Source organism: Sabethes cyaneus, chromosome 2 (assembly GCF_943734655.1).
Source record: "Sabethes cyaneus chromosome 2, idSabCyanKW18_F2, whole genome shotgun sequence".
NCBI lineage: Eukaryota > Metazoa > Arthropoda > Insecta > Diptera > Culicidae > Sabethes > Sabethes cyaneus.
The window spans coordinates 55348567-55368907 of NC_071354.1; the positions used below are offsets into that span (position 1 = coordinate 55348567).

Sequence of the window (20341 nt, forward strand, 5' to 3'; positions counted from 1 at the left end):
ATGCAGAGCAAGTTAGATGACATCTCGCCGAGAACTCTCAGGCAGCAGGTCTCACAGTCAATGTAGCAAAAACTAAATCTATGGTAGTGAACACTGACAATCCCATCAGCTTCACAGTAGCGGGACAACAAGTTGAGCAAGTAGACGCCTTTCAATATCTTGGTAGCCAAACAACGCCCGTTGGTGGTACCAAGACTGATATAGCCACACGGATCAGGAAGGCCAGGGGTGCCTTTGCAGGTCTGCGAAACATTGGGTGCTGAAACCAGATCACCCTACGTACGAAAACCCGAATCTTTAATTCAAACGTTAAGTCCGTACTGCTATATGCCTGCGAAACGCGGTGCGTCTCAGTGGAGACAACGCAAAAACTGCAGGTATTCATTAGCCGGTGTCTGCGATATATCATTCGTGCGTGGTGGCCTGACAACTGAATATCCAATGAGGAACTCCATCGTTGGTGTCATCAACGGCCGATAGCCACAGAAATTCGTGTACGTAGGTGGAACTGGTTCGGACACACCTTGAGTAAAGGAGCGAATGAAGTCTGCAGAGAAGCGCTCGACTGAAATCCACAAGGACAGCGTAGAAGAGGCAGACCCAGAGGCTCATGGCGACGCAGCTTAGCCAATGACATCCGGGCTGTAGACGAGAACCTGTCCTGGCGACAGGTAAAAGCCAAGGTGGGTAACCGTCAGCAGAGGAGATCTCTGATTTCATTCCTTTGTTCTGCCGGACCGGCAGACATGGACATTTAAGTAAGTAAGTAAGTAAGTAAGAAACCTGCCACCATGTACAAACAAAAAAGTTTAGAATTTACTGAGCTCAACATGGCACGTCAGTAGGACACGGTGAAATATTTGTGACTTTGAATTTGAGTTAAATCTGAAATGTGTGCGGGACTGTAGAAAATAGTCACAGTGTAAAATTAAGTGCACAAAGAACTCATTTTAAAACCCCCAATATTCTATTAATAGATTTGAACTTTGAATTCCACATTTATCTGCATAAAAAGATGGTTGATCTTGTTGCTTTTCTTTTTTTGTCAAATGATTCGCCAGTGCACATTGCCAAGTATAACTCAAAAACCACCGATAGCATATTTTTTGTCCAGCTGGTGCACATTAGCGATATGCTGATAAAAATATTTCGCATCTACGGTTGGTGCATGCTGCGAATAATGGTGTCGGTCGGGTGACGCCGAGAACTTATGCGCAAACTTACGCACGCAGCAGCAACAATTGAACCGGGGGGCAATGAAATGGGCACTTCGGTTTGACGTCTGGTTGGTTGCGATTGCAAAATTATGATACGATAAGATGCACTGACGAGCTGAAATTGCCTGTCGAGATATGTCAACTCAACTCGGCAACTCGCGACGGCAACGGCTTCAGCAGGCGGACATTCCGACGACGGACTGACGGACGAGACTCATCTGAGCGAAAGGAGAACAAATCATCATATGAAGCACGCCTGGATTGGGGAAATATGTTTGCATCTTGCACGGAGATGTTAGTCCAGTCTAGCCGGTTGTTACATATCAGTGTTATTATTGCGTACATTATAATATTCTCTTTTTGTTCCTCAAAGCAAGCTTTACTATTCGAGAATATATTTCAAAAAATAGTATCAGGGACCTTTGAAGTTACATAAGTCAATCTGACTAAACGAGTTTACAAAAATCATAAACTACAGTAATACCAGTGGGACTTAAACATTGGTGCGTCGCCATTAATATTTTTTTATATTTCAGATCTGAATTAGATGCTTTTACGATGGTTATCAAACTTGTTCGGAATTTTTGCCTCTTTTACTCAAGTCTTATTACGGCACATAATAGATACTCAAAATATATATTGATACAACCATTTGTAACATGCAAAATAAAATGGCCAACATTAAAATATCTCAGCTAGTTGGCAAACTACCAATCAACGCAACAGCATTGCACTTCATTTTTCTGGATTCTGCGATTGTTTCGATTGTAATCATAAATGCAATTTTCTCGGAAATGCGAGCAATCATTGAATTACTTCTACCCTTCCGTGTTCGTTTCATCTTGCAGTTGCGCGACACGATGATTAACAAATTAGATTTTCTTCCTTGCATTTCTAGCGGCTGCTACCTTCAATGTAGTAACAGTACACTCAACGTCTTCCTCAAATAAAGCTTCTCGGCATCCTTAACGTACAGAATAGTTAAAGGCAACGCAAATGAAATGATGTACTTACTTCAAAACGATCATTTCGTACGTATTTTGCTGCTGAATTTGGATGGATGCCTACAAATAGTGTTTGAGCCCTGAGTTAGAATTTTAACATGGCTAACAAACTGTAGTGCACATGTTAAATCTCATGCAAATTTTAAATTGCTTCAAACTTTATTAGACACGGTTCATATCAGCAGTATTAATTGCTCACAGCAATCGTGCGCGCTTCCAGCAACTACCGCACATATTACAGATTGATGCCAGGCGTTCGTGAGTGCCGTGAGTGCCATTTGCCGCTCACATTACCATCCTTAGAATGGAAACACTGGTGGGTGGTGTTTTAGATCATGGACAAACGCCAAAGCATATACCATGCTAAGCTTTTATGGTTCAAAGCGTATCTTATCTAGATCAGTTTTTCCTAGACGCAAACCACTCGTAAAACCACGGATATTTTAGGTAACGGCTTGAACGAGCATAGAATGGTTCACAAACTTAGAGAAGAAGAGACCCCTGCTGCATTTTATAACGCTGCTTTGATTATAAGAAAGCTAACTGTCTCTAAGCTTACGTTGAAACTTTTCCAATTTCTCAAAACCGAAAATGTCATTCAAATAAAACTAAAACCGTCTTGACACCAAACAGAAAGGTTTATTTTAGCATATCATAGCAAATATACGAACTTCTATCGCTGTCTAATCATCGCAAAGATTATTCTTATAATGTTTACGCCAAATTATCCATCTTCTTTCAACTATCAACACTAGCCTTTGTCAATCTGCTACCAAACACAATCCGATCTTCGTTTCCAACCCACCGTCTATTACCCTATTAAGTGTATTTGATTATGGTTTATCACATCGACTTGAACATGACTATTTTTACACGTAATGACTAGATATAGCTCAGTTTTGTTTTTTTCCTTTTCTTTTTCTTTACGAACATCAAGTTTATCATTCTAATCTAATTTCTTGAGCTTTTTCCGTTTCTCGATGTTAAGTAGCAATGGTGTTGGCGAGCAACGGTGTCGTTACCGTCGGGCAGTTCTGAATTAGGAACCGTTCGGTGTTCAGACCGAGGTTGTCAATGCACGGACAGGACGTGGTGATGTCCTCCATGTCCACCAAACTGTTGTCCGATTTGCGCGTACTGCTGTCGGAAATCACTTCCATCAAGGCGTCGTCGCTGTAGCTGGAGGAAGAAAAATAAATGCGTTACTTATTCAATAACGTTGTCACACTCTTTTTTCACTCTTTACATACTCTTACTAAAAATTTAAACTTCAAAACATTAGTTCCCACCAGGTATAATGGGAAGAAAGTATACTATTTATTCAAGCTGGGAAAAATGTCACTTCAACCGACAATTCCGTTATAGTGTTTTGCGTAAAACTACGTCCTATACGGAAAGATGCTTACTGTCGCATCTTGAAAAATATAAAAGCGTGATTGTCACGAAGCCTTGGTTTAGGCCTTCAAAGCTTAAAACTCATTTTCTAAGTTTTTTTTAAATACTATAATATACAGCGTATTGCAAGTACAGTATCAATCACAGTGCTCTTTTGACCGTTAATAAAAGCCAAGAATAAGCCATCGAAAGGGTGAATACCAGTTGGTATGTATTGCTATCTTACACCTCTGCGCCAAATTTAAAAAGATCGGACTAATTTTTGAGCTTTTTTTTTTGACTACAAATCCCCCCCACTAGAATTTAAAAAATATATCGATGGAAGCTAAATCAACTACCTTGAGCCGTCGATCATATCTGGACATGTTCCAGGGACTCCCGGGGAAGTGGTCAGTTTCGAACATGAGCAAAAACCCACCGTACGATATTTTTAATCACTCTGGAAAAGCTGGATCAATGGAAGCCAAATTTACGATCTAAGATCACGTTGGTTATAAGAGGAAATTCAAAAGACTCCGGGAAGCCTCAGAGAAGTGATCAGTTTCGAGCATGAACAAGAATTCATCATATGACACCTCAAATTACACAAAAACTCTAGAAACAGGTCCATGTAAGTCAAATTATGGCTAGATAATGCGTAATGCAGACCCCATAGTGGTCCTTAGCCTCTTATCCAGCAACTCTTACTCCTACCCAACAAAGCTAATTTAAAATGCTACTGATTTGGTTACAGCTGATTTAACTCTGAATACAGGTGGTAGACGCTGAATAAATTTAAGCAAAGGCTTCTGTATTCTATAAGTGTTTAAGCAGCCAACGAATGCGCTGTAAATCAACTGCATCACATAATAGTGTCACAAGCAGATTAGACGCATCTTCAACCTCTCCACAACCCGTCAATATTCTCAATAATTGTGCTATACTAGCTGAATAAACGATTTGGCATCTTAATAAACAGCCCTCCCACGAAACAGTTATGCGCTGATTAAGCATTTTAGCAGACATTATTAGTCAGCCATGGCTGAATATGCGTCGAATAATATTTATGTAAACAAATCTACAATACTTATTCAGCCGAAATTGGAGAACTTATACTACCTATTTCGTTTGAGGGAGAAAAAATGCTTGTTAAGCAATTATATCGCCCTTTATATAATCTCTGTGCGCCTTGTTTCCAGCTTTGCGTAAATTGGTTATTTAAAAACGCGCAAAAGTCTCTGTTAAGACTCATTGCAGCTTCGAAAGCAGCTATTAGCAAGCCCGAAGCTTGATAAAATCACCAAATTTACATGTTTAATAGCTGAAAAAAGGTTTTTATTTCTAAAACTAAACCATAGTTCAGCCTCAGGTTGAATAAATTCAGCTATAAAAGCGTTTGATCAGCCTGAAATTGTTACTTGGATAGCTGCTTTCAAAGCTGTAATGAAGCTTAATAGAGGCTTTTGCGTGTTTTTAAATAACCAATTTGCGCAATGCCGTCAGTTCTATTTTTAGAACTAGAAATGGTTTTGTAATGCTTTTTCAGTCGCTTAATCAACGTTTCATCAGCCTTTATGCAGTGCAAAAATAATCTATTTTTAAATTGAAAAAAAAAGGAACGCGTCAAATTTATTTTGCTATGGCGTCATAGTAGATCATACGGTGAGTGCTTATGAATCAGAAGATGGCGGTTCAATTCCCGAAAGATGACGACATGCATTTTTAATTAGCTTGCATATACGAATTCAAGTTATTCGAAATTTAAAATATGGCGTACGACGCCATAGCAAAATAAATATGACGCGATCTATTTTTTTTTAATTTAAAAATAGATTATTTTTTGGCTGCATAAAGGTTGATGAGACGTTGATTAAGCGACTGAAAAACAAATTGCCATACTATTTCTCGTTCTAAAAATAGAATTGGCAGTATTGCGCAAATTGGTTATTTAAAACACGCAAAAGCCTCTATTAAGCTCCATTGCAGCTACCCAAGTGACAATTTCAAGCTGATCAAACGTTTTTTAACTGAATTTATTCGACCTGTGGCTGAACTATGGTTTAGTTTTAGAAATAAAAACCTTTGTTCAGGTCTTAAACATCTAAGTTAAGCTTCGGCCTTGCTAATTACTGCTTTGCAGCTGTAATGTAGCTTAATAGAGGATTTTGCGCGTTTTTAAATAACCAATTTGCGCAAAACTGGAAACAAGGCGCCCAGAGGTTATACAAAGGTCATATAACTGCTTAACAAGTGTTTTCTCTGCCTCAAACGAAATAGGTTGTATAAGTTCTCCAATTTCGGCTGAATAAGTATTGTAGAATTGTTTACATAAATTTCATTCGATGCATATTCAGCTATGGCTGAATAATAATGTCTGCTAAAATGTTTAATCAGCGCATAAATGATCATTGGGCAGTTCTTAGTGGTACCAGCCGAAGTACGAGCAACCAAAATGGAGATCGGGTAACCAACCCCGGTGAAAACTGAGGTCGTATACCAACAGGGAAGGAGGCACTGTGTTGTCTCGGCACTATAGGATGGCAGCCCCATCACGAGACTCGGTAGCGTGACCCTAATAAGGCTACCTACCTAAACCCACCTCACTACAAACATTCAAACAAATACGGATTAGAATACTCGGCATCGATCTAGGCGATGAAATAAGGACGACGAATGACTCGAACCTCGCCAACTCGGCATCGTAGCTCTGCAGGAAATCTGTCACAAAGAAGAGAAGGGTTGGAAGATCCGCGGCGAAAAGACCCTGTTCCAACAGAGCGGTGGCACTACCAACGACAAATTGGGATCGGGTTTTGTAGTGATGTGCAGAGTGCAGGATTGCGTGATAGATTGTAAGGCGACCAACGATTTTAATGTGTCTTTCAACCGGTAGTTTGTTCGCCTCAAAACGAGGAAATGTGTCTATTGAGGATAAAAGGCCGTTTCTTCAATTCTACAGCAATATCAACGTGAGCTACGTGCACGAACATTGGTAGACCCGACGACAAGTAGGAAGCGTTCAAAGCGAGGCTGGAGGCAACATTCGACAGCTGTTCGCCACGGAACATCAAGATCGTCATCGGGGATATAAACGCCCAGGTCGGTAGAGAAGAAATGTATAGACCGGTGATAGTATCCCATAGCCTGCACGCCGATACGAACGGTAACAGCCAACCTGACAGACCTCTTGGATCACCAGGCCGATCCGTAATTCCCATGCAAAAATACCCACAACCTGACCTCACCTGACCAACGTACAATGAACTAGATTTACCACGTTCTTATAGAAGGCAGGTTCTTCCCTAATATCACGAATATATGTTCCATACGCGGTGCGGATATTGACTCTGACCATTACCTAGTAGCAGATTATGTGCGCTCCAAACTGTTAATCGTATACCAGACACGTCAAATCTGCCGAGAACTACGCGCGAATACTGGATGAGGCACTGCCTTCTTCCGAGGAGTTAGGTGCATCGAACCTCGGAGACGGTTGGGGCAGAATACGGTTGGCAATCAGATAGATGAAGAGCCGCGGAGAATGCCAAATGATTGGTTTGATGGAGAATGCCAACAAGCGGTGGATTGAAAGGAAATTGCTTAGAAAAATTATCTGAGTAGTGCCATTAGGGAGTACTTGGTCAAATACCGACGAGCAAGGAACCAGCCCAAGAAACGATTCTAGGTTTAATTATGTTCCTATAGTGGTTTTCATGACCAATTTCATGAAACCGCTAATAAAACTCAACCAGAACTTTTTGATGACTGCTATAAAACTGCCTTCTGACCAAGTGGCCCACTCCTCAAAATGTGTTCATAACCTCTGTAAGAATCAGGTTGTAAGCTCAAGTATCCCTATCACGCTCTGCTGAAAGCAGCAATAAAACCGATTAAGCTTTCGCTGCTTGACAGCCACCGCCATAATTTAATAAAGCTTTTCGCTGTTGTTAAAACTAAATCAGTTCGTCAGCTTTGTCAACTTGAAATCCGCGAGCAGAAAAGTTCAAACTTTACTGTCGAAGCATTCTGATCGATTTGGTTTATACCGCATATTAAAATATCCCATAGAATAATTAATAAATTTTGAGCAATATTTGTTCGTTTGCAGCATATGCGTATTAAATTTTGACGTAGGACTACGTCTTACGGCAAGTTTTGAGATAGGGTGTCATTCCAAAAAATCGAAAAATGTGAGCGTCACGAAAAATGAAAGGTTTTGAGCGCTAATAGCTCAGCGGTTTTCCGATCGATTTTCAATATTCTTACACCAATCGATCGGAAAATCTTCTAAGAATTAACCCAAACGAAGAAAAGTATGGATTCTTGATGTTGAACTATTGAAAAATTGAAAATAATGAACCTTTGTTTTACCAGAATTCTCGCTTCGTGATTGGTTGGAAGATTCTTTACGATGATCTAAACCTATACCAATTTGACATCTGTGCTTGGGAAGTAAGCCAAGACAAGTGACAAAGTTCCCTTATTTCAACAAGATTTCTTAACACCGCGGTTAAACCTAGACCATTTTGATGTCCTTGCTTGGGAAGTACGCCAGAAAGAGTGACAAAGCCCCCTCGTGCCAACAGATTTCTTACGAACGCGATTAAACCTAGTCCAATTGGATGTCTGTATTAGGGAAGTGTGCTAGAAAAAATGACACAAGTTCGTTATCCCAACAGATCGCAAATTCTTTACTGCGAGACGATTAAACCTCGGCGAATTTGATATCTGTGTTGGAGAAATGTGCTACAGCTGTAGTGTCCGGTTATAATATGACTCTGTATGAATACGCATGCTTGCCGTTTCATTAGAAATGTAGTGAAAAGATGTGCTGTTGATAAAATAGGATTGAATTGGTAAAATCTTTTCAACGTGGGGAACCATGGGTAATAAAAACAATCTTTAATTTCAGTAAGGTAGCAGGAAAGTAATAGTTTGTGTTCTTGATTTTGTTAAATTGTTTTCAAATGCATAATCTTTTGAGAATTGAACGTATGCAATGTTACTACTTTGATAAATGTTACATACAACGCATGTAGCGTGTATATATGTTGCATATAGCATGTATACATGAGGAATCGAATGATTACAAGCATGGATACATGCTACTATCACTACAAAGAGACTTACGTAGTCCTGCGTCACCTATAAATGCGGTCGTGTCTTGTACACAACCCCTCTGATTTTTTTTCGTGTATTTTGATATGATAGGTGGATAAAATCAACGCGCCATTAAAATTTTGCAATTTTCGAAAACTGGTTGTTTTAACAGAATAAATATATTCAAGTAGTCAGCCTCAATTTCTAGTAAAATCATTTTAGTTGCTTCTAGGACTAAAACCGTCAGGAAACCGATTGATAATAACTTTCTTTCCACAAACCACTTTGCTTTGATGAATTTGGTTTACGAGCTATAACAAAGTACTGAAATATGGCAATATGGCCCCGCGTAGCAAAACGATTTTGGTGTTGAAACATGGCCGAGAAATACTGGCAACAGCTCCACACTGAGTAATTTCCGAGATTTGAAAGGAGGAGAAGCTACTGGAGGAATGGATGGAAAGAGTGGTTTGTCCCATCTGCGAAAAGGGTGATCGGCTCAACTGCTTCCACTATCGTGGCAAAACGCTGGTAAACGACGCCTACAAGGTACTCACCAAGATCCTGTTATGCCGAGGCCGACTATGATCGATAGCACAGGGTTTCATAGGGAATTATTGGGCAGACTTCATGGGGGCTCGCGCCACTATGAACCAAACTTTCACCATTTGACAGATCTTGCAGAAATCAGGAGCACAACGTGCTCACTCATCACAACTTTATTGATTTCAAAGCAGCATATGATACAGACGATCTAGACCTGCTATGACAGAACAGTTATGGCATGAACACGGTTTCCCGGATAAACTGATGAAACGGATCAGAACTACATTTGATCGAGTGATGCGTTTCGAGCGCATCTCGGGGACACTCTCGAGACCTTTGGAGACGTAACGAGGATTTGGATACAAGGTGACGGTTTGTCCTGCATGCTGTTCTTGAGGGGTGATCCGACGAGCGGGCATCGAAACGAAAGGGACGACTTTCACCAAGGGTAGCCAACTCCTAGATTTTGCAGATGATTTGGATATTGTAGCCAGGAACTTTGCGACGGCAGAGGCAATCTACGTCAGATTGAAAGCGGCGTCTGGGACGACTAGGCTAAAAATAGATGCGTCGAAGGCCAAATACATGATTGGAAGAGGCTCAAAGAAAACAAAACACGTGCTTCCCACGGACGGTAACCGTTGCTGGCGACGAACTAGAAGTGATACACGAGTTTATGTATTTGGGATCGCTGCTGACCGCGGACAACACTAGTAAGGAGATCTAGCGGCGCATTCAAGAGGGAAATCTGACCACCTTTGACCTTCGAAAACGCTACAATTAAAGCATACATCGCCATACAAAGCTGACAATGTACAAAACCCTTATCAGACCGGTAGTTCTTTATGAACTCGAACCTGTGACGCTGCTCGCGAAGGACATACGGGCCCCAAGTAGTATACTATAGGTTCATTTGGTTGAAGCAACCGGATTACAACTGAAATTAGTCATCTTTCGGTTACCACAACAACTTTGTCACAACCGTGCTAGCAGGGGCCCTTGCCGCGCTCGAGCGGAAGATACTGCGCATGATATTTGGCGAGTACAAACTGGAAACAGAGAGTAACGGAGTCGTATGAATCACGAGCTACAGGCACTACTTGGAGAGATTCCCATCGCACATCTGACGAAAGTCGGTAGACTACGGCCGGACACGTCGTAAGGATGCCGGATGACAGTGCCACGAAAATAGTTTTGATCAACAAACCGGCGCCAGGAACAGAGGGACTCAACGTGCAAGATGGCCTGACCAAGTCGAAAGTGATTTGCGACTTCTGAGACCATTGGGAAAGTTGGAAGTAGTTGATGAGTTCAAAAATTTAGGATTTAGGATAGTCACCGCCGACAAAAATGCGAGAGAGGAGATTTAACGACGCATTCAAGCTGGAAATTGGGACTACTTTTCCCTCCGTAAAATGTTTCGATCAAGAAGCATGCGCCACGGCAAAAAGCTGATGTACAAAACGATAATTAGACCAGTAGTGCTTTATGGAGAATGTAATTTTGCTTACAGAAGATATACGTGCACTTGCGGCCTATTTTTGCCGGAAATCAAACGGATAGCGGAGGGTGCCGTAGACGTATGAACCACGAGTTGCAGACAGTACTTAAAATGATTTCCATCATACATCCGTCGCAAGGATGCTGGACGACTGTGCAATATCCTTCCGTTGTCTTCAAGAACCGCACTGGCACCAGGAATAGAGGGGCCCAACGTGCTAGACGACTCGACCAGGTTGAAGCCGATTTGCGTGTGTCGAGACGCTCAACAAATTGGCAACAAGTAGCCCAGGACCGAGTACACTGGATAGGAATTCTTGATACGGTTGGAGCCACCCTGGTTCTGTGCTGGTAGAAGTAAGAAATAAGTGCTTTACAGATTTGAGAGTGTAACTTTGCTTACGGAAGATATACGGGAACGAACGAAAGGTGCTGCGGCCTATTTTTGGCGGAGTATAAACGGAAAGCGAAGAGTGGCGTCGACGTTTGAATCTGCAGGAAACAATAAGAGAGATTCTAATCGTACATCTGACGAAAGTCAGGATCAGGAGACTACGGTGAACCGGCCACGTCGCTACGATGCCAGAAAATTGTTTGACGAAATCCGTTCCCTTCGAGAACCTGATCGGCATCAGTGATAGAGGGGCCCAACGTTGCAACGTGCTAGACTGCTCGACCAGGTGAAGGCGAAGAGTGGTCAAGGACTGAATTCTATAGAGACAGGTCTGATATAGTACGTTCTATTCCGGCTGTATGCTGCTAGAGGAAGAAGAGTAGTGGCTGCAAAGTTCCTACTTCCGGAAAGCTAATGCGAGGACTGATGATCGAGACGTACAGACTCCGAACGAAATGCTAGCGTACGGTTTTCGAGAGGGACTCTCCACAATAGACTAAATATTCACTTTGCAACTTACGAGTATTCAATTTGCAGACGCATCTGCTATTCACAGAGATTTTAAGGCGGCGTACGATTCAGTTAAACGAAGTCAGCTGCAGTGAACTATGCTTGAAATGGTTTTGCAACAAAACTGATTACGCAGATACTTAAGTTACCTTTGATAGGTAAAACATCCATCGAATTTGCTGTTCAACATTACGTTGGATGGTGCTATTCGCAGGACATGCTTGGACAGGAACAAAATCTTACATGACCATGTACCATTTACCCAAATGCTCACATATTGGCAAATACATGGCTGCGTAGCAGTCATTTAGATTTAAATCAACGATAAAAGAAAAATTGGAAGATTGTCTGCCAACACACAAAAAGTGGTAAAACGTGGGACCTAAAAGCCAGTCAATTGAGTATTGATGTGAAGCATCCACAGCGATTATCTCGATAGAAAATAGCAAATTTTCTGTATTCGGTACATGGTGAGTACAGTTGTACCCGTACCACTTAGCTAGTGAAGACTGATCCCGCTGAGAAGGAAAGTGACCAATCTGGGAGATAGATCATACCGATCACAGCATAATTTTTGGGCGAGCGTCGGCAAAATATAGATGAACTATTTTGGTAACACGCGTAATCCTGAATCTCCAGCATGTCCAAACACTTTAGACCTATCTTAATACTCAACATCGCTATAGTTTAACTGCGTGTAGAAAATAATGCTTGGTCATCACGAAATCCGTCCCCTGCAAGTCTTAATTACAGTTACACACAACCGAACGATATTCCACACAATACAGATTGAAAGACGAGAGTATTAAAAAACTCCCGTACAAACATTTACAAGGTGGGTTCTAACTTATTCTAAACAGAGAATTAGCTTATCGCACAAAAATATATTTACCGATGATAGCGATGCTGCTCCAGCATCGACCCGCTGGCAAATCTCAGTCTTTTCGGTGACTCTAGACTAGATGAACGTGGCAGTGAATTGCGTTGTATGGCACGATTTTTAAGAGAGCTCCGAACCCCTCCCAAACTGTTTTGACTCTTCAGCATCCCGAGGTATCTGTTCAAATTCCGCGAGCCACGTCTCTCCGAACGTTCCTGGGTTCGTTTGGCTCGCGCTTCAGCGTCCTCTCCAACGAGCCAAAACGTACGCTGCTCGCCCTTTCCTTTCATTGAAATCATTCCCCGGTCCTCGAAGTGGTATCCGTCGAGCGAATCAAGGATTTCTTTGGTTTGTAGACTACAATGGATTTTCAGCGGAAGACCCGTTGATTCCATACGCGATGCCGTATTCACGGTGTCACCGAACAAGCAGTAGCGAGGCATTTTTAATCCAACCACTCCGGCGCATACTGGACCGGAGTGAATTCCGATTCGCAAATAGAGTCGATCGTTTGGTCTGTGCCGTATTTTAAATTCGGAAACAGCTTCCAACAGTTGAAGGGACATGGAAGCAATTTCAGCAGCATGCGTTAATCCGTTGCGAATCGGAAGACCGGATACTACCATGTAGGCATCGCCTATCGTTTCCACCTTGTACACATCATAATGTCCAATAATTGAATCGAAACACGTATATAGATCGTTCAGGAAAGTCACCACTTGAAGTGGAGTGCTTTCCGCTGACATCGATGTGAATCCAACAATGTCGCTAAAATAGATCGTGACTAGATCGTAACTTTCAGCCTCAACTTTATGTCCGCGCTTCAATTGCTCTGCGACTGGCCTTGGAAGCATCTCCAACAGCAAAGCTTCCGTCTTTTTCTTCTCTTCCTGTAACTGATCGGTTCGTTCATCCACCAATTGTTCCAGATTATTGGCGTACTTCTCCATCATGGCCATCATGTTATCCAAAATGTTCGGCTTCATGCCCTTACGCAGTACGCGTAGTTTATAGCTAATAGTCTTAAAATCGGGTCGATCATCCGGCTTTTCCGCCCAGCATTCCTTCAAACAGCTACGGACACAATCGAACGAAGTTTCCAGCGGCTGAATTGCTGGTCGAAAAAGTGTGTTCGGATCCAATGGATTCATAATCCGCTGCAGGCACTCCGTGGCGGTGCATTCAATTTCTCCAAACGGCCCCCGGCGAGTAAATATTTCATATAATACTATGCCAAACGAGTAAATGTCTCCTTTCGGTGTACCCGGAATGCAGTAAGAAGGTCCAGCTCGAAGCAATTCTGGTGCACGGTAGAGAAGCTCTGAAATAAAATGAAACATTTTTAAAGTAAAATCTATGAAAGCGAAAGCGAGTTTTAAGCACCTACTTTCGGACTGTTCCTCGAGTTTTACTTTTTCGCCCGACGATTCGTCTGTTCCTTGTTTAAATGCATATAATCCAAAATCGCTCAATTTAACAGCCCATCTTGTATCGATCAGACAGTTGGAGGTCCGCAAGGAACCATGAAATCGCAACGGTGATTCGTGCAAGTAAGTCATTCCCCGCAGTATGTCGCCCACCAGCGATGCGGTAAACATGTTGTCCAACTTCACCACGTCGTTCTCCAACACATCCTGGAAGATTTTCGGGGAAAAATAGTATCTGCTGATTTATTCAAATTTATTCACCGTACCTTTAAACTTCCCCTAGGGCAATATTCGGTGATAATACAAATATTCGGTGGATCCGTACACGCTCCAATGAAAGCATTCAAATTATCGTGACGCATATCCCGCAGCAGTTTCAACTCCTTCTTCAACTCGCGCGTTATATCAATGCTTTTCTTGCGGACGTTCTTGATTGCATATAGTTGACCTTTGTATATCCCGAGGGGAGCGAAGATGGTCGAGTAGCGGAAGTCGGTGTCCGGATTTGAGCTCAAACTTACTTGACTGGTGCGAATCAATGGGTGAGTTGCCTGCAAAATGAAGTGACCCTGTTAGTATGACCGTAAGTCGTATGACCAAGCAATTTAATAAAATATCCAAAAACAAAACTATTTCTAGACTCATGCTATCAACAGGAAAAACCGAATGTCATCCCATAAATTACACCGAATATCGACGCTTCAGAAACAATAAGCGCCGCAGCGTCGAAAGTTACTGTCCAACTCATAATTCACATTTTTCGTCCGTTATCGAGAGAGACAAATCTGGCCTACATACTGCTACAGCGAGGCTACTCCACCTAAATTCCTGCCACGCACGAAAACGAAACGGTAGCAAAGTTTCCACTTACCCTCGTCAGCTTTTGACCGGTGCCTTCCTTCTCATTTTCATGCATCTTAATGTCCTTAAAATCCACTTTCCAGAGTAAACTGTCCAGCTCCTGCTCGTAGCGCCGGTTTCGGTAGTACACGAGGCAAACTATCACGAGCAGCAGAAGGGCCCCGCCGATGACCCCGCCCGTAATCTCAGCGGTATAACCTACCCCAAGTGGAAAAGTTTTATGAATTAAAGATCAGCTAGCTAGCAGTGAACTATGAATGAATTTCGGTGTGCACTTTGGCCGGTGGAGGCGGTGCGGACGCACCACCGCTTGAGTTGATTTTACTGCTCTACTAATTAATTCACTTAGGACACTTTTCTGGACTGCTGATGAAGACTTTTATATACATCTTGCAACAAAACTAAAATGGTTGGTAATCAAATTTTTTGGAAGGTTTTTCCTGGATCCAGATGGTTACCCAGGAATACTGGTTATGTGTAGATCAATCAGCAACTATAGTCCCTAGCATTTGCATTGTAGATTGCAGTTGTACGGTTTTATTTTGGGACAAACTGTAGTGTAAGAAGGTCCTCATAATTCCAACCAGAATTTATTATTTATAAGTTCATTCAAATGAGATGGTTCAATTTAGATTATTACTTTACTACTATTTATTTCTGATTATGATTGAAACAGTTAACATTTTTAATTCCTAATACTCACTTATACACTTTTCGTCGCGAAACCCACAAAGCGGTTCAGCGATGGGTGGTCCGGAGCCCGCCCATTCGATGGTGTCGAATAGTATGATGTCCTGGAAAAAAAGCAAGCAAAAAAAAGCGGTCAAGAAACAAAACATAGCGCAGCAGCAGCAGTAGTAGTAAACACAGTGAATGATTTAACAAGCCGGCCTGCGACTGCGACACACATTCGGAAACAAAGTCAACATCAGTTAAAGGGCATTCAAGGGGCACGAAAAAACGGAAAAATAATGATCCATCCATCCATTCCAACCGATTAAAGCCAGCAAACGGAACACTACAGTTAGCGGGGTGGACGGACAAAAAAGTTTACAAGGGGATTATAGTAGGGATATAAATAGATAAAAGCTCCCCTCTGCCACTTTGGAATCTGATATGTTTATATATAATGTCGATCCCCGGCAATGAGATTTATGTAACACGTAAATTAAGTAATATTCGTAGATATTGCTGTACGTCAAGTATTGCGTTCTAATCGCACAGTGATTTCGACTGTTTGTCATATGAATATTGCCTAATAATTTTTGTTACTAACCATTTGAAAATAAAGATCAAAAATTTTCAGCAAGTAGCTGTAGAATATCTAAGTAAATCAAATAGCGTTAAAAATATATTTGAAAAATATGTAGAAAACATTTGGTTTTTGTGGGCTAACAACTCAGCGTTTTGCTGATTGATTTTCAATATTTTTGTCCTAAACGATTAGAAAATCAATATCTATCAAAATGAATTTCTGTCTGTCTGTCCCTATAGACTCGGAAACTACTGCACCGATCGGCATGAAAATTTGTGTGCAGGGGTTTATGGAGCCGGGGAAGCTTCTTATGATAGTTAGACACCCCTCCCCTTCTAAGAAGTTCACTTCTGTCTAGGTTTATTTGTTTTCCTAGGTCTATTGACCTCTATTACTTTCCATCAGTTGGGTCCAAACGAGCGATAGCGAGTTAGGAGAAGATCACCCCTGTGAAGTGGTACTTTCCGCTAAAAGGTTTTCCGTAAAATTTTACATTCCGCGTAAGGTTTTTCACGAAATGATATTCGGCGAAATGTTATACAATCACGACGAGTATTTAAATGCTATCCGCTTTATTTTATCTGGCTAAGCAAAGGGAAAATTGCAAATTTGTATATTAAACTACCCATGGTTTCATAGTTACTATGTGCCAAAGTATTAGTATTAACTTACAAAATCAATCTTCTAAGGTTGAACTCCTCAGATACCGCCATCCGGGGTGAGATTGTGCCACAGGGGTGAGATTGTGCCAAAAACCAAAAATGTTTATTTGTGAAAATTTATTATATCTACCATATTTAGTCATAACTAACAATAACATATTTAGTCATAACTTAGAATGGAACACAGATAATATTAGCAAACTATTTAGTCTAAACAGGGTTTCAAAGTTCGCGATCAAAAATACTCGGAAATATCGCTTGTAAAAAATGTCCCCCATTAACTAACCCAAACAAGAAAACGCATCAACTTGCTATTTTGAACTGTTATAAACTAATCATTTACAATGTATTGAAAGGTTATTATGCGTTGGATAGGTTTTGATTACCAAAATAATATTTTTCGTAACTTTGTAATTTTCGAGCTTCACGGGGGTGAGATTGTGCCAACCCATAATGATCGACCCAATTTGTGGCTTTCACATACACAACAAAAATACGTCAGTATACACCAATACACTCACATCCTTTACTATTGAGCACAATATTTTGACAGATTAGATTGCATCATCTATTTTGGAGCAAACAGAATCATAGGTCGCTAAATAATTTAAACTAGTTTTTACTTTTTCTCTGGAAATTTCAAACGCTTTGAATACACACTCTAATATAAGACGAATATATTATACCGTGTATAAACTGCCAGTTTTAAGGAGGGGGGAGAGGGGTGAGATGGGCTACATGTTATGCGGCCGCGGCTTCTCGAACGAAGTAATGGTTACTTTTGTTAAATGATAGGTCAAATAGGTATGCCCCTTAGGATACACGCCCTTCATGTATCTCCCCCTTGTTAACCCTAGAAACGCTACTGGCTATGTAAAGGCTGTCAAATTGACTTTTTGCATGATGCGTTGTTTTTGGCCGACCCTGTCCCTAATAGTCCACTTAGTTCATGGACGGCCCCATATGAACTACTTTATACTGATATTTATATGTATTGTTTATAAACATGCTAATGTTCACTGTTTAGGTTTTTAGCTCAACTTTATGTTTTTGTTCATGCACTTCCAATAAAATTTGGTTTCATTGTAACTAAACCATCTCTACGGTAGTTGTTAATTGAACAATTTAGTATATAATGACAGATTTGAAATCAACTTAGTTCCTAAATTGTATGTATACTAACTAAAGATCCAAAACATATGCTATTTTGGCACAATCTCGCCCCGGATTACGGTACTTGCTAAACAAATTGATTGTAACAAAGGTCAGAGACTCACGAATTATGTACAACATTATATAATATGTGACAATATGGAGTTTGTCGGGTCAGCTAGTAACACTATAAAACTAACAGATTTATTGTGGTTTGACAAGTAACCGCAATAAGATCAGTTATGTATAGATACGTCATATCCTATTGCTATGCCCCACTGCACTGATAGAAAGTTTATGAGAGATGTGACACAGTCAATTAGTTTTATTGTGGTAATATAATGGTAATGATTATAATCCGGTTATAATCTCAGATTACAGCTTGGTTCGACTCATGCACCTTCCAGCATTGGACAAAAGGTAGGAGTCAAAATGACTACTTGTCAAGCATAGCTACCAATACCCCCCCCCCCACCCCCTTCCTTTCCGCACTTCCCCTCCTTCACCAAAAAAAAATTTTTCATTTCTTTCCCCTACCGTCCCTTCATCAATTGTAGAACCATCGTTTCAAAAAAAAATATTAATATACGTGTATGACCGCATTTCAAGGTCAAGACTAAAAACTTGAGATTAGTCTCCAATGGTAATTGTTTTATTACATTTATATAGCTAGTTTTAAATATGTTTTTGACTTGTATCATCTTGGTATTGAATAATTCCATAAAAAGCAGAAGTAATAACTAATACCGCAATAACAGCTTTATAAAATTTAAATAAAACCAAATGACCTTAGAATTGTTACTTGGTATCATCTTATGTACGCCGATGACCTTAAAATGTATCGAATCATTCATCGATTGCGCTGCTTTACAGCAAGACATTGACAACGTAGACAGTTGGTATACCTTAACCCATTAAGCCCACACTTTTTCCAGCAGAGATAAAAAGCTGAAACTTTCAGCAAAGTTTTGTTTCAAATCAACTAAGAAAAAACCACAGAGATGTATTTTTAATTTTGTTCCTATGTCCCGCAACAGCACGCTGAAAAAATGCAAACGCAGGAACTTACAGAGGGGTAGGGGGGTGTTATGCAGTTTTTACATAGCTTTGTCGTTCCGAAGAAGATAGAACATTAGATTGGAATCCAGAAATTTTGTTATATGTAACATCTAAGCTTTGAGCAGAAACAGGTCGATTAGATTTTTTCCCAGTCTTTCTTTGTTTCTTAGGATACAAGTTCATATCTCAAACCTAGCCTTCTCTAGAATCGAGAGAAGGGTGCATTGCGTTTTCGCAACGCTGGGAGGAAAGGGGTAAATGGCATTGAGATGAACGTAACGAACTGCAAGTTATTACCTTTGACTAAAGCACGGACGATTTATTTGCTCAAATTCTGCCTATACGGTGCTCTCCCGTTCTTTATACTGAGACCGTTAGCAGAGACCTTCATCGGGAGGGGCTATAGCCCCTGGCATTTTTCGACCATTTTTTCATCGGTATATTGAAATAAAAGCACATTAATTCATGGGATGTTATAACTGTGATGCATATAAAAATTACTCTTAAGTTTTAATTATCTAAACTTATCTAACTATAGTTTTTTATTAAATTTAAAATATCAAGTCAATTTTTCTAGAGGGGGCTAAATTTCTCCTTAGGCTTAGGCTTAGCTCTCCTGCCCCCTCCCCACCACCCCCATTCACCCTAGTTACGCCAATGGTTTTGGTGGACGGAACGGATGTATACTCCACGTCAGCCACTAGACAAGATCCGAGAGTACAACTTGCAGATTTATCATCTGTTTGTGGACTATAAGGCGGTGTACAATTCGGTCAAACGAAATGAGCTGTGAAAGATAATGCTAGAACATGGTTTTCCAACGAAATTGATTAAACTGACTCGTACGACGCTGGATGGATGAAAATCACTCGTCAGAATTGCCGGAGAAACCACAGCCGCTTTCGTGACGTCGGATGATCTGAAGCAAGGGATGCACTATCTAACCTGCTAATCAACATTGCTTTGAAAAGTGCGATACCGAGGGCAAACGTGGAAGGGAATGGGACTATTACGAAAACTCGCATGCTCCTTGGATTTGCAGATGATGTCGATAGCATCGGAATCAACCGTAGAGCATTGGATGAAGCCTTTTAAATGGAAAGCAGCGAGATGGGGATTTACCATGATGTAAGCAAATACTAGGGGGTTTTGAACGTAAAAACCTGTGATCTATACTTAATGGCAAAATGGAAACTGGATGGGAAATGCACCACGAACTGCATCAAGTATACAAATGTGCGAATATAGAGAAAGTAGCACAATGTGACATGCTGCAGTGGGTTGGGTACATGGCCAGAAAGCCCGACGAAAGAGAAGCCAAAACTGTTTTCATATGAGAGCGAAGAAAAGGTTGTAGAATTCGGGGCAGACCCGCACCCAATGGATGTGCGTTATCGAGG

At 41.0% G+C, this 20341-nt stretch overlaps 1 protein-coding gene across 1 annotated transcript in view; it reads right to left on the minus strand.

Moving 5' to 3' along the window:
• Nucleotides 1-3204: 3204 nt before the first annotated feature.
• The window catches only part of LOC128734410 (receptor-type guanylate cyclase Gyc76C), a 43974-nt gene continuing 26837 nt past the window's right edge, over nucleotides 3205-20341 (minus strand). Inside the window, exons 9-14 of the mRNA XM_053828607.1 lie at nucleotides 15517-15607; nucleotides 14824-15011; nucleotides 14219-14503; nucleotides 13913-14159; nucleotides 12538-13846; nucleotides 3205-3400 (exon numbers count right to left, since the gene is read on the minus strand). Coding sequence (XP_053684582.1) covers nucleotides 3205-3400; nucleotides 12538-13846; nucleotides 13913-14159; nucleotides 14219-14503; nucleotides 14824-15011; nucleotides 15517-15607 — 2316 coding nt within the window. The remainder of the gene's footprint in view (nucleotides 3401-12537; nucleotides 13847-13912; nucleotides 14160-14218; nucleotides 14504-14823; nucleotides 15012-15516; nucleotides 15608-20341) is intronic.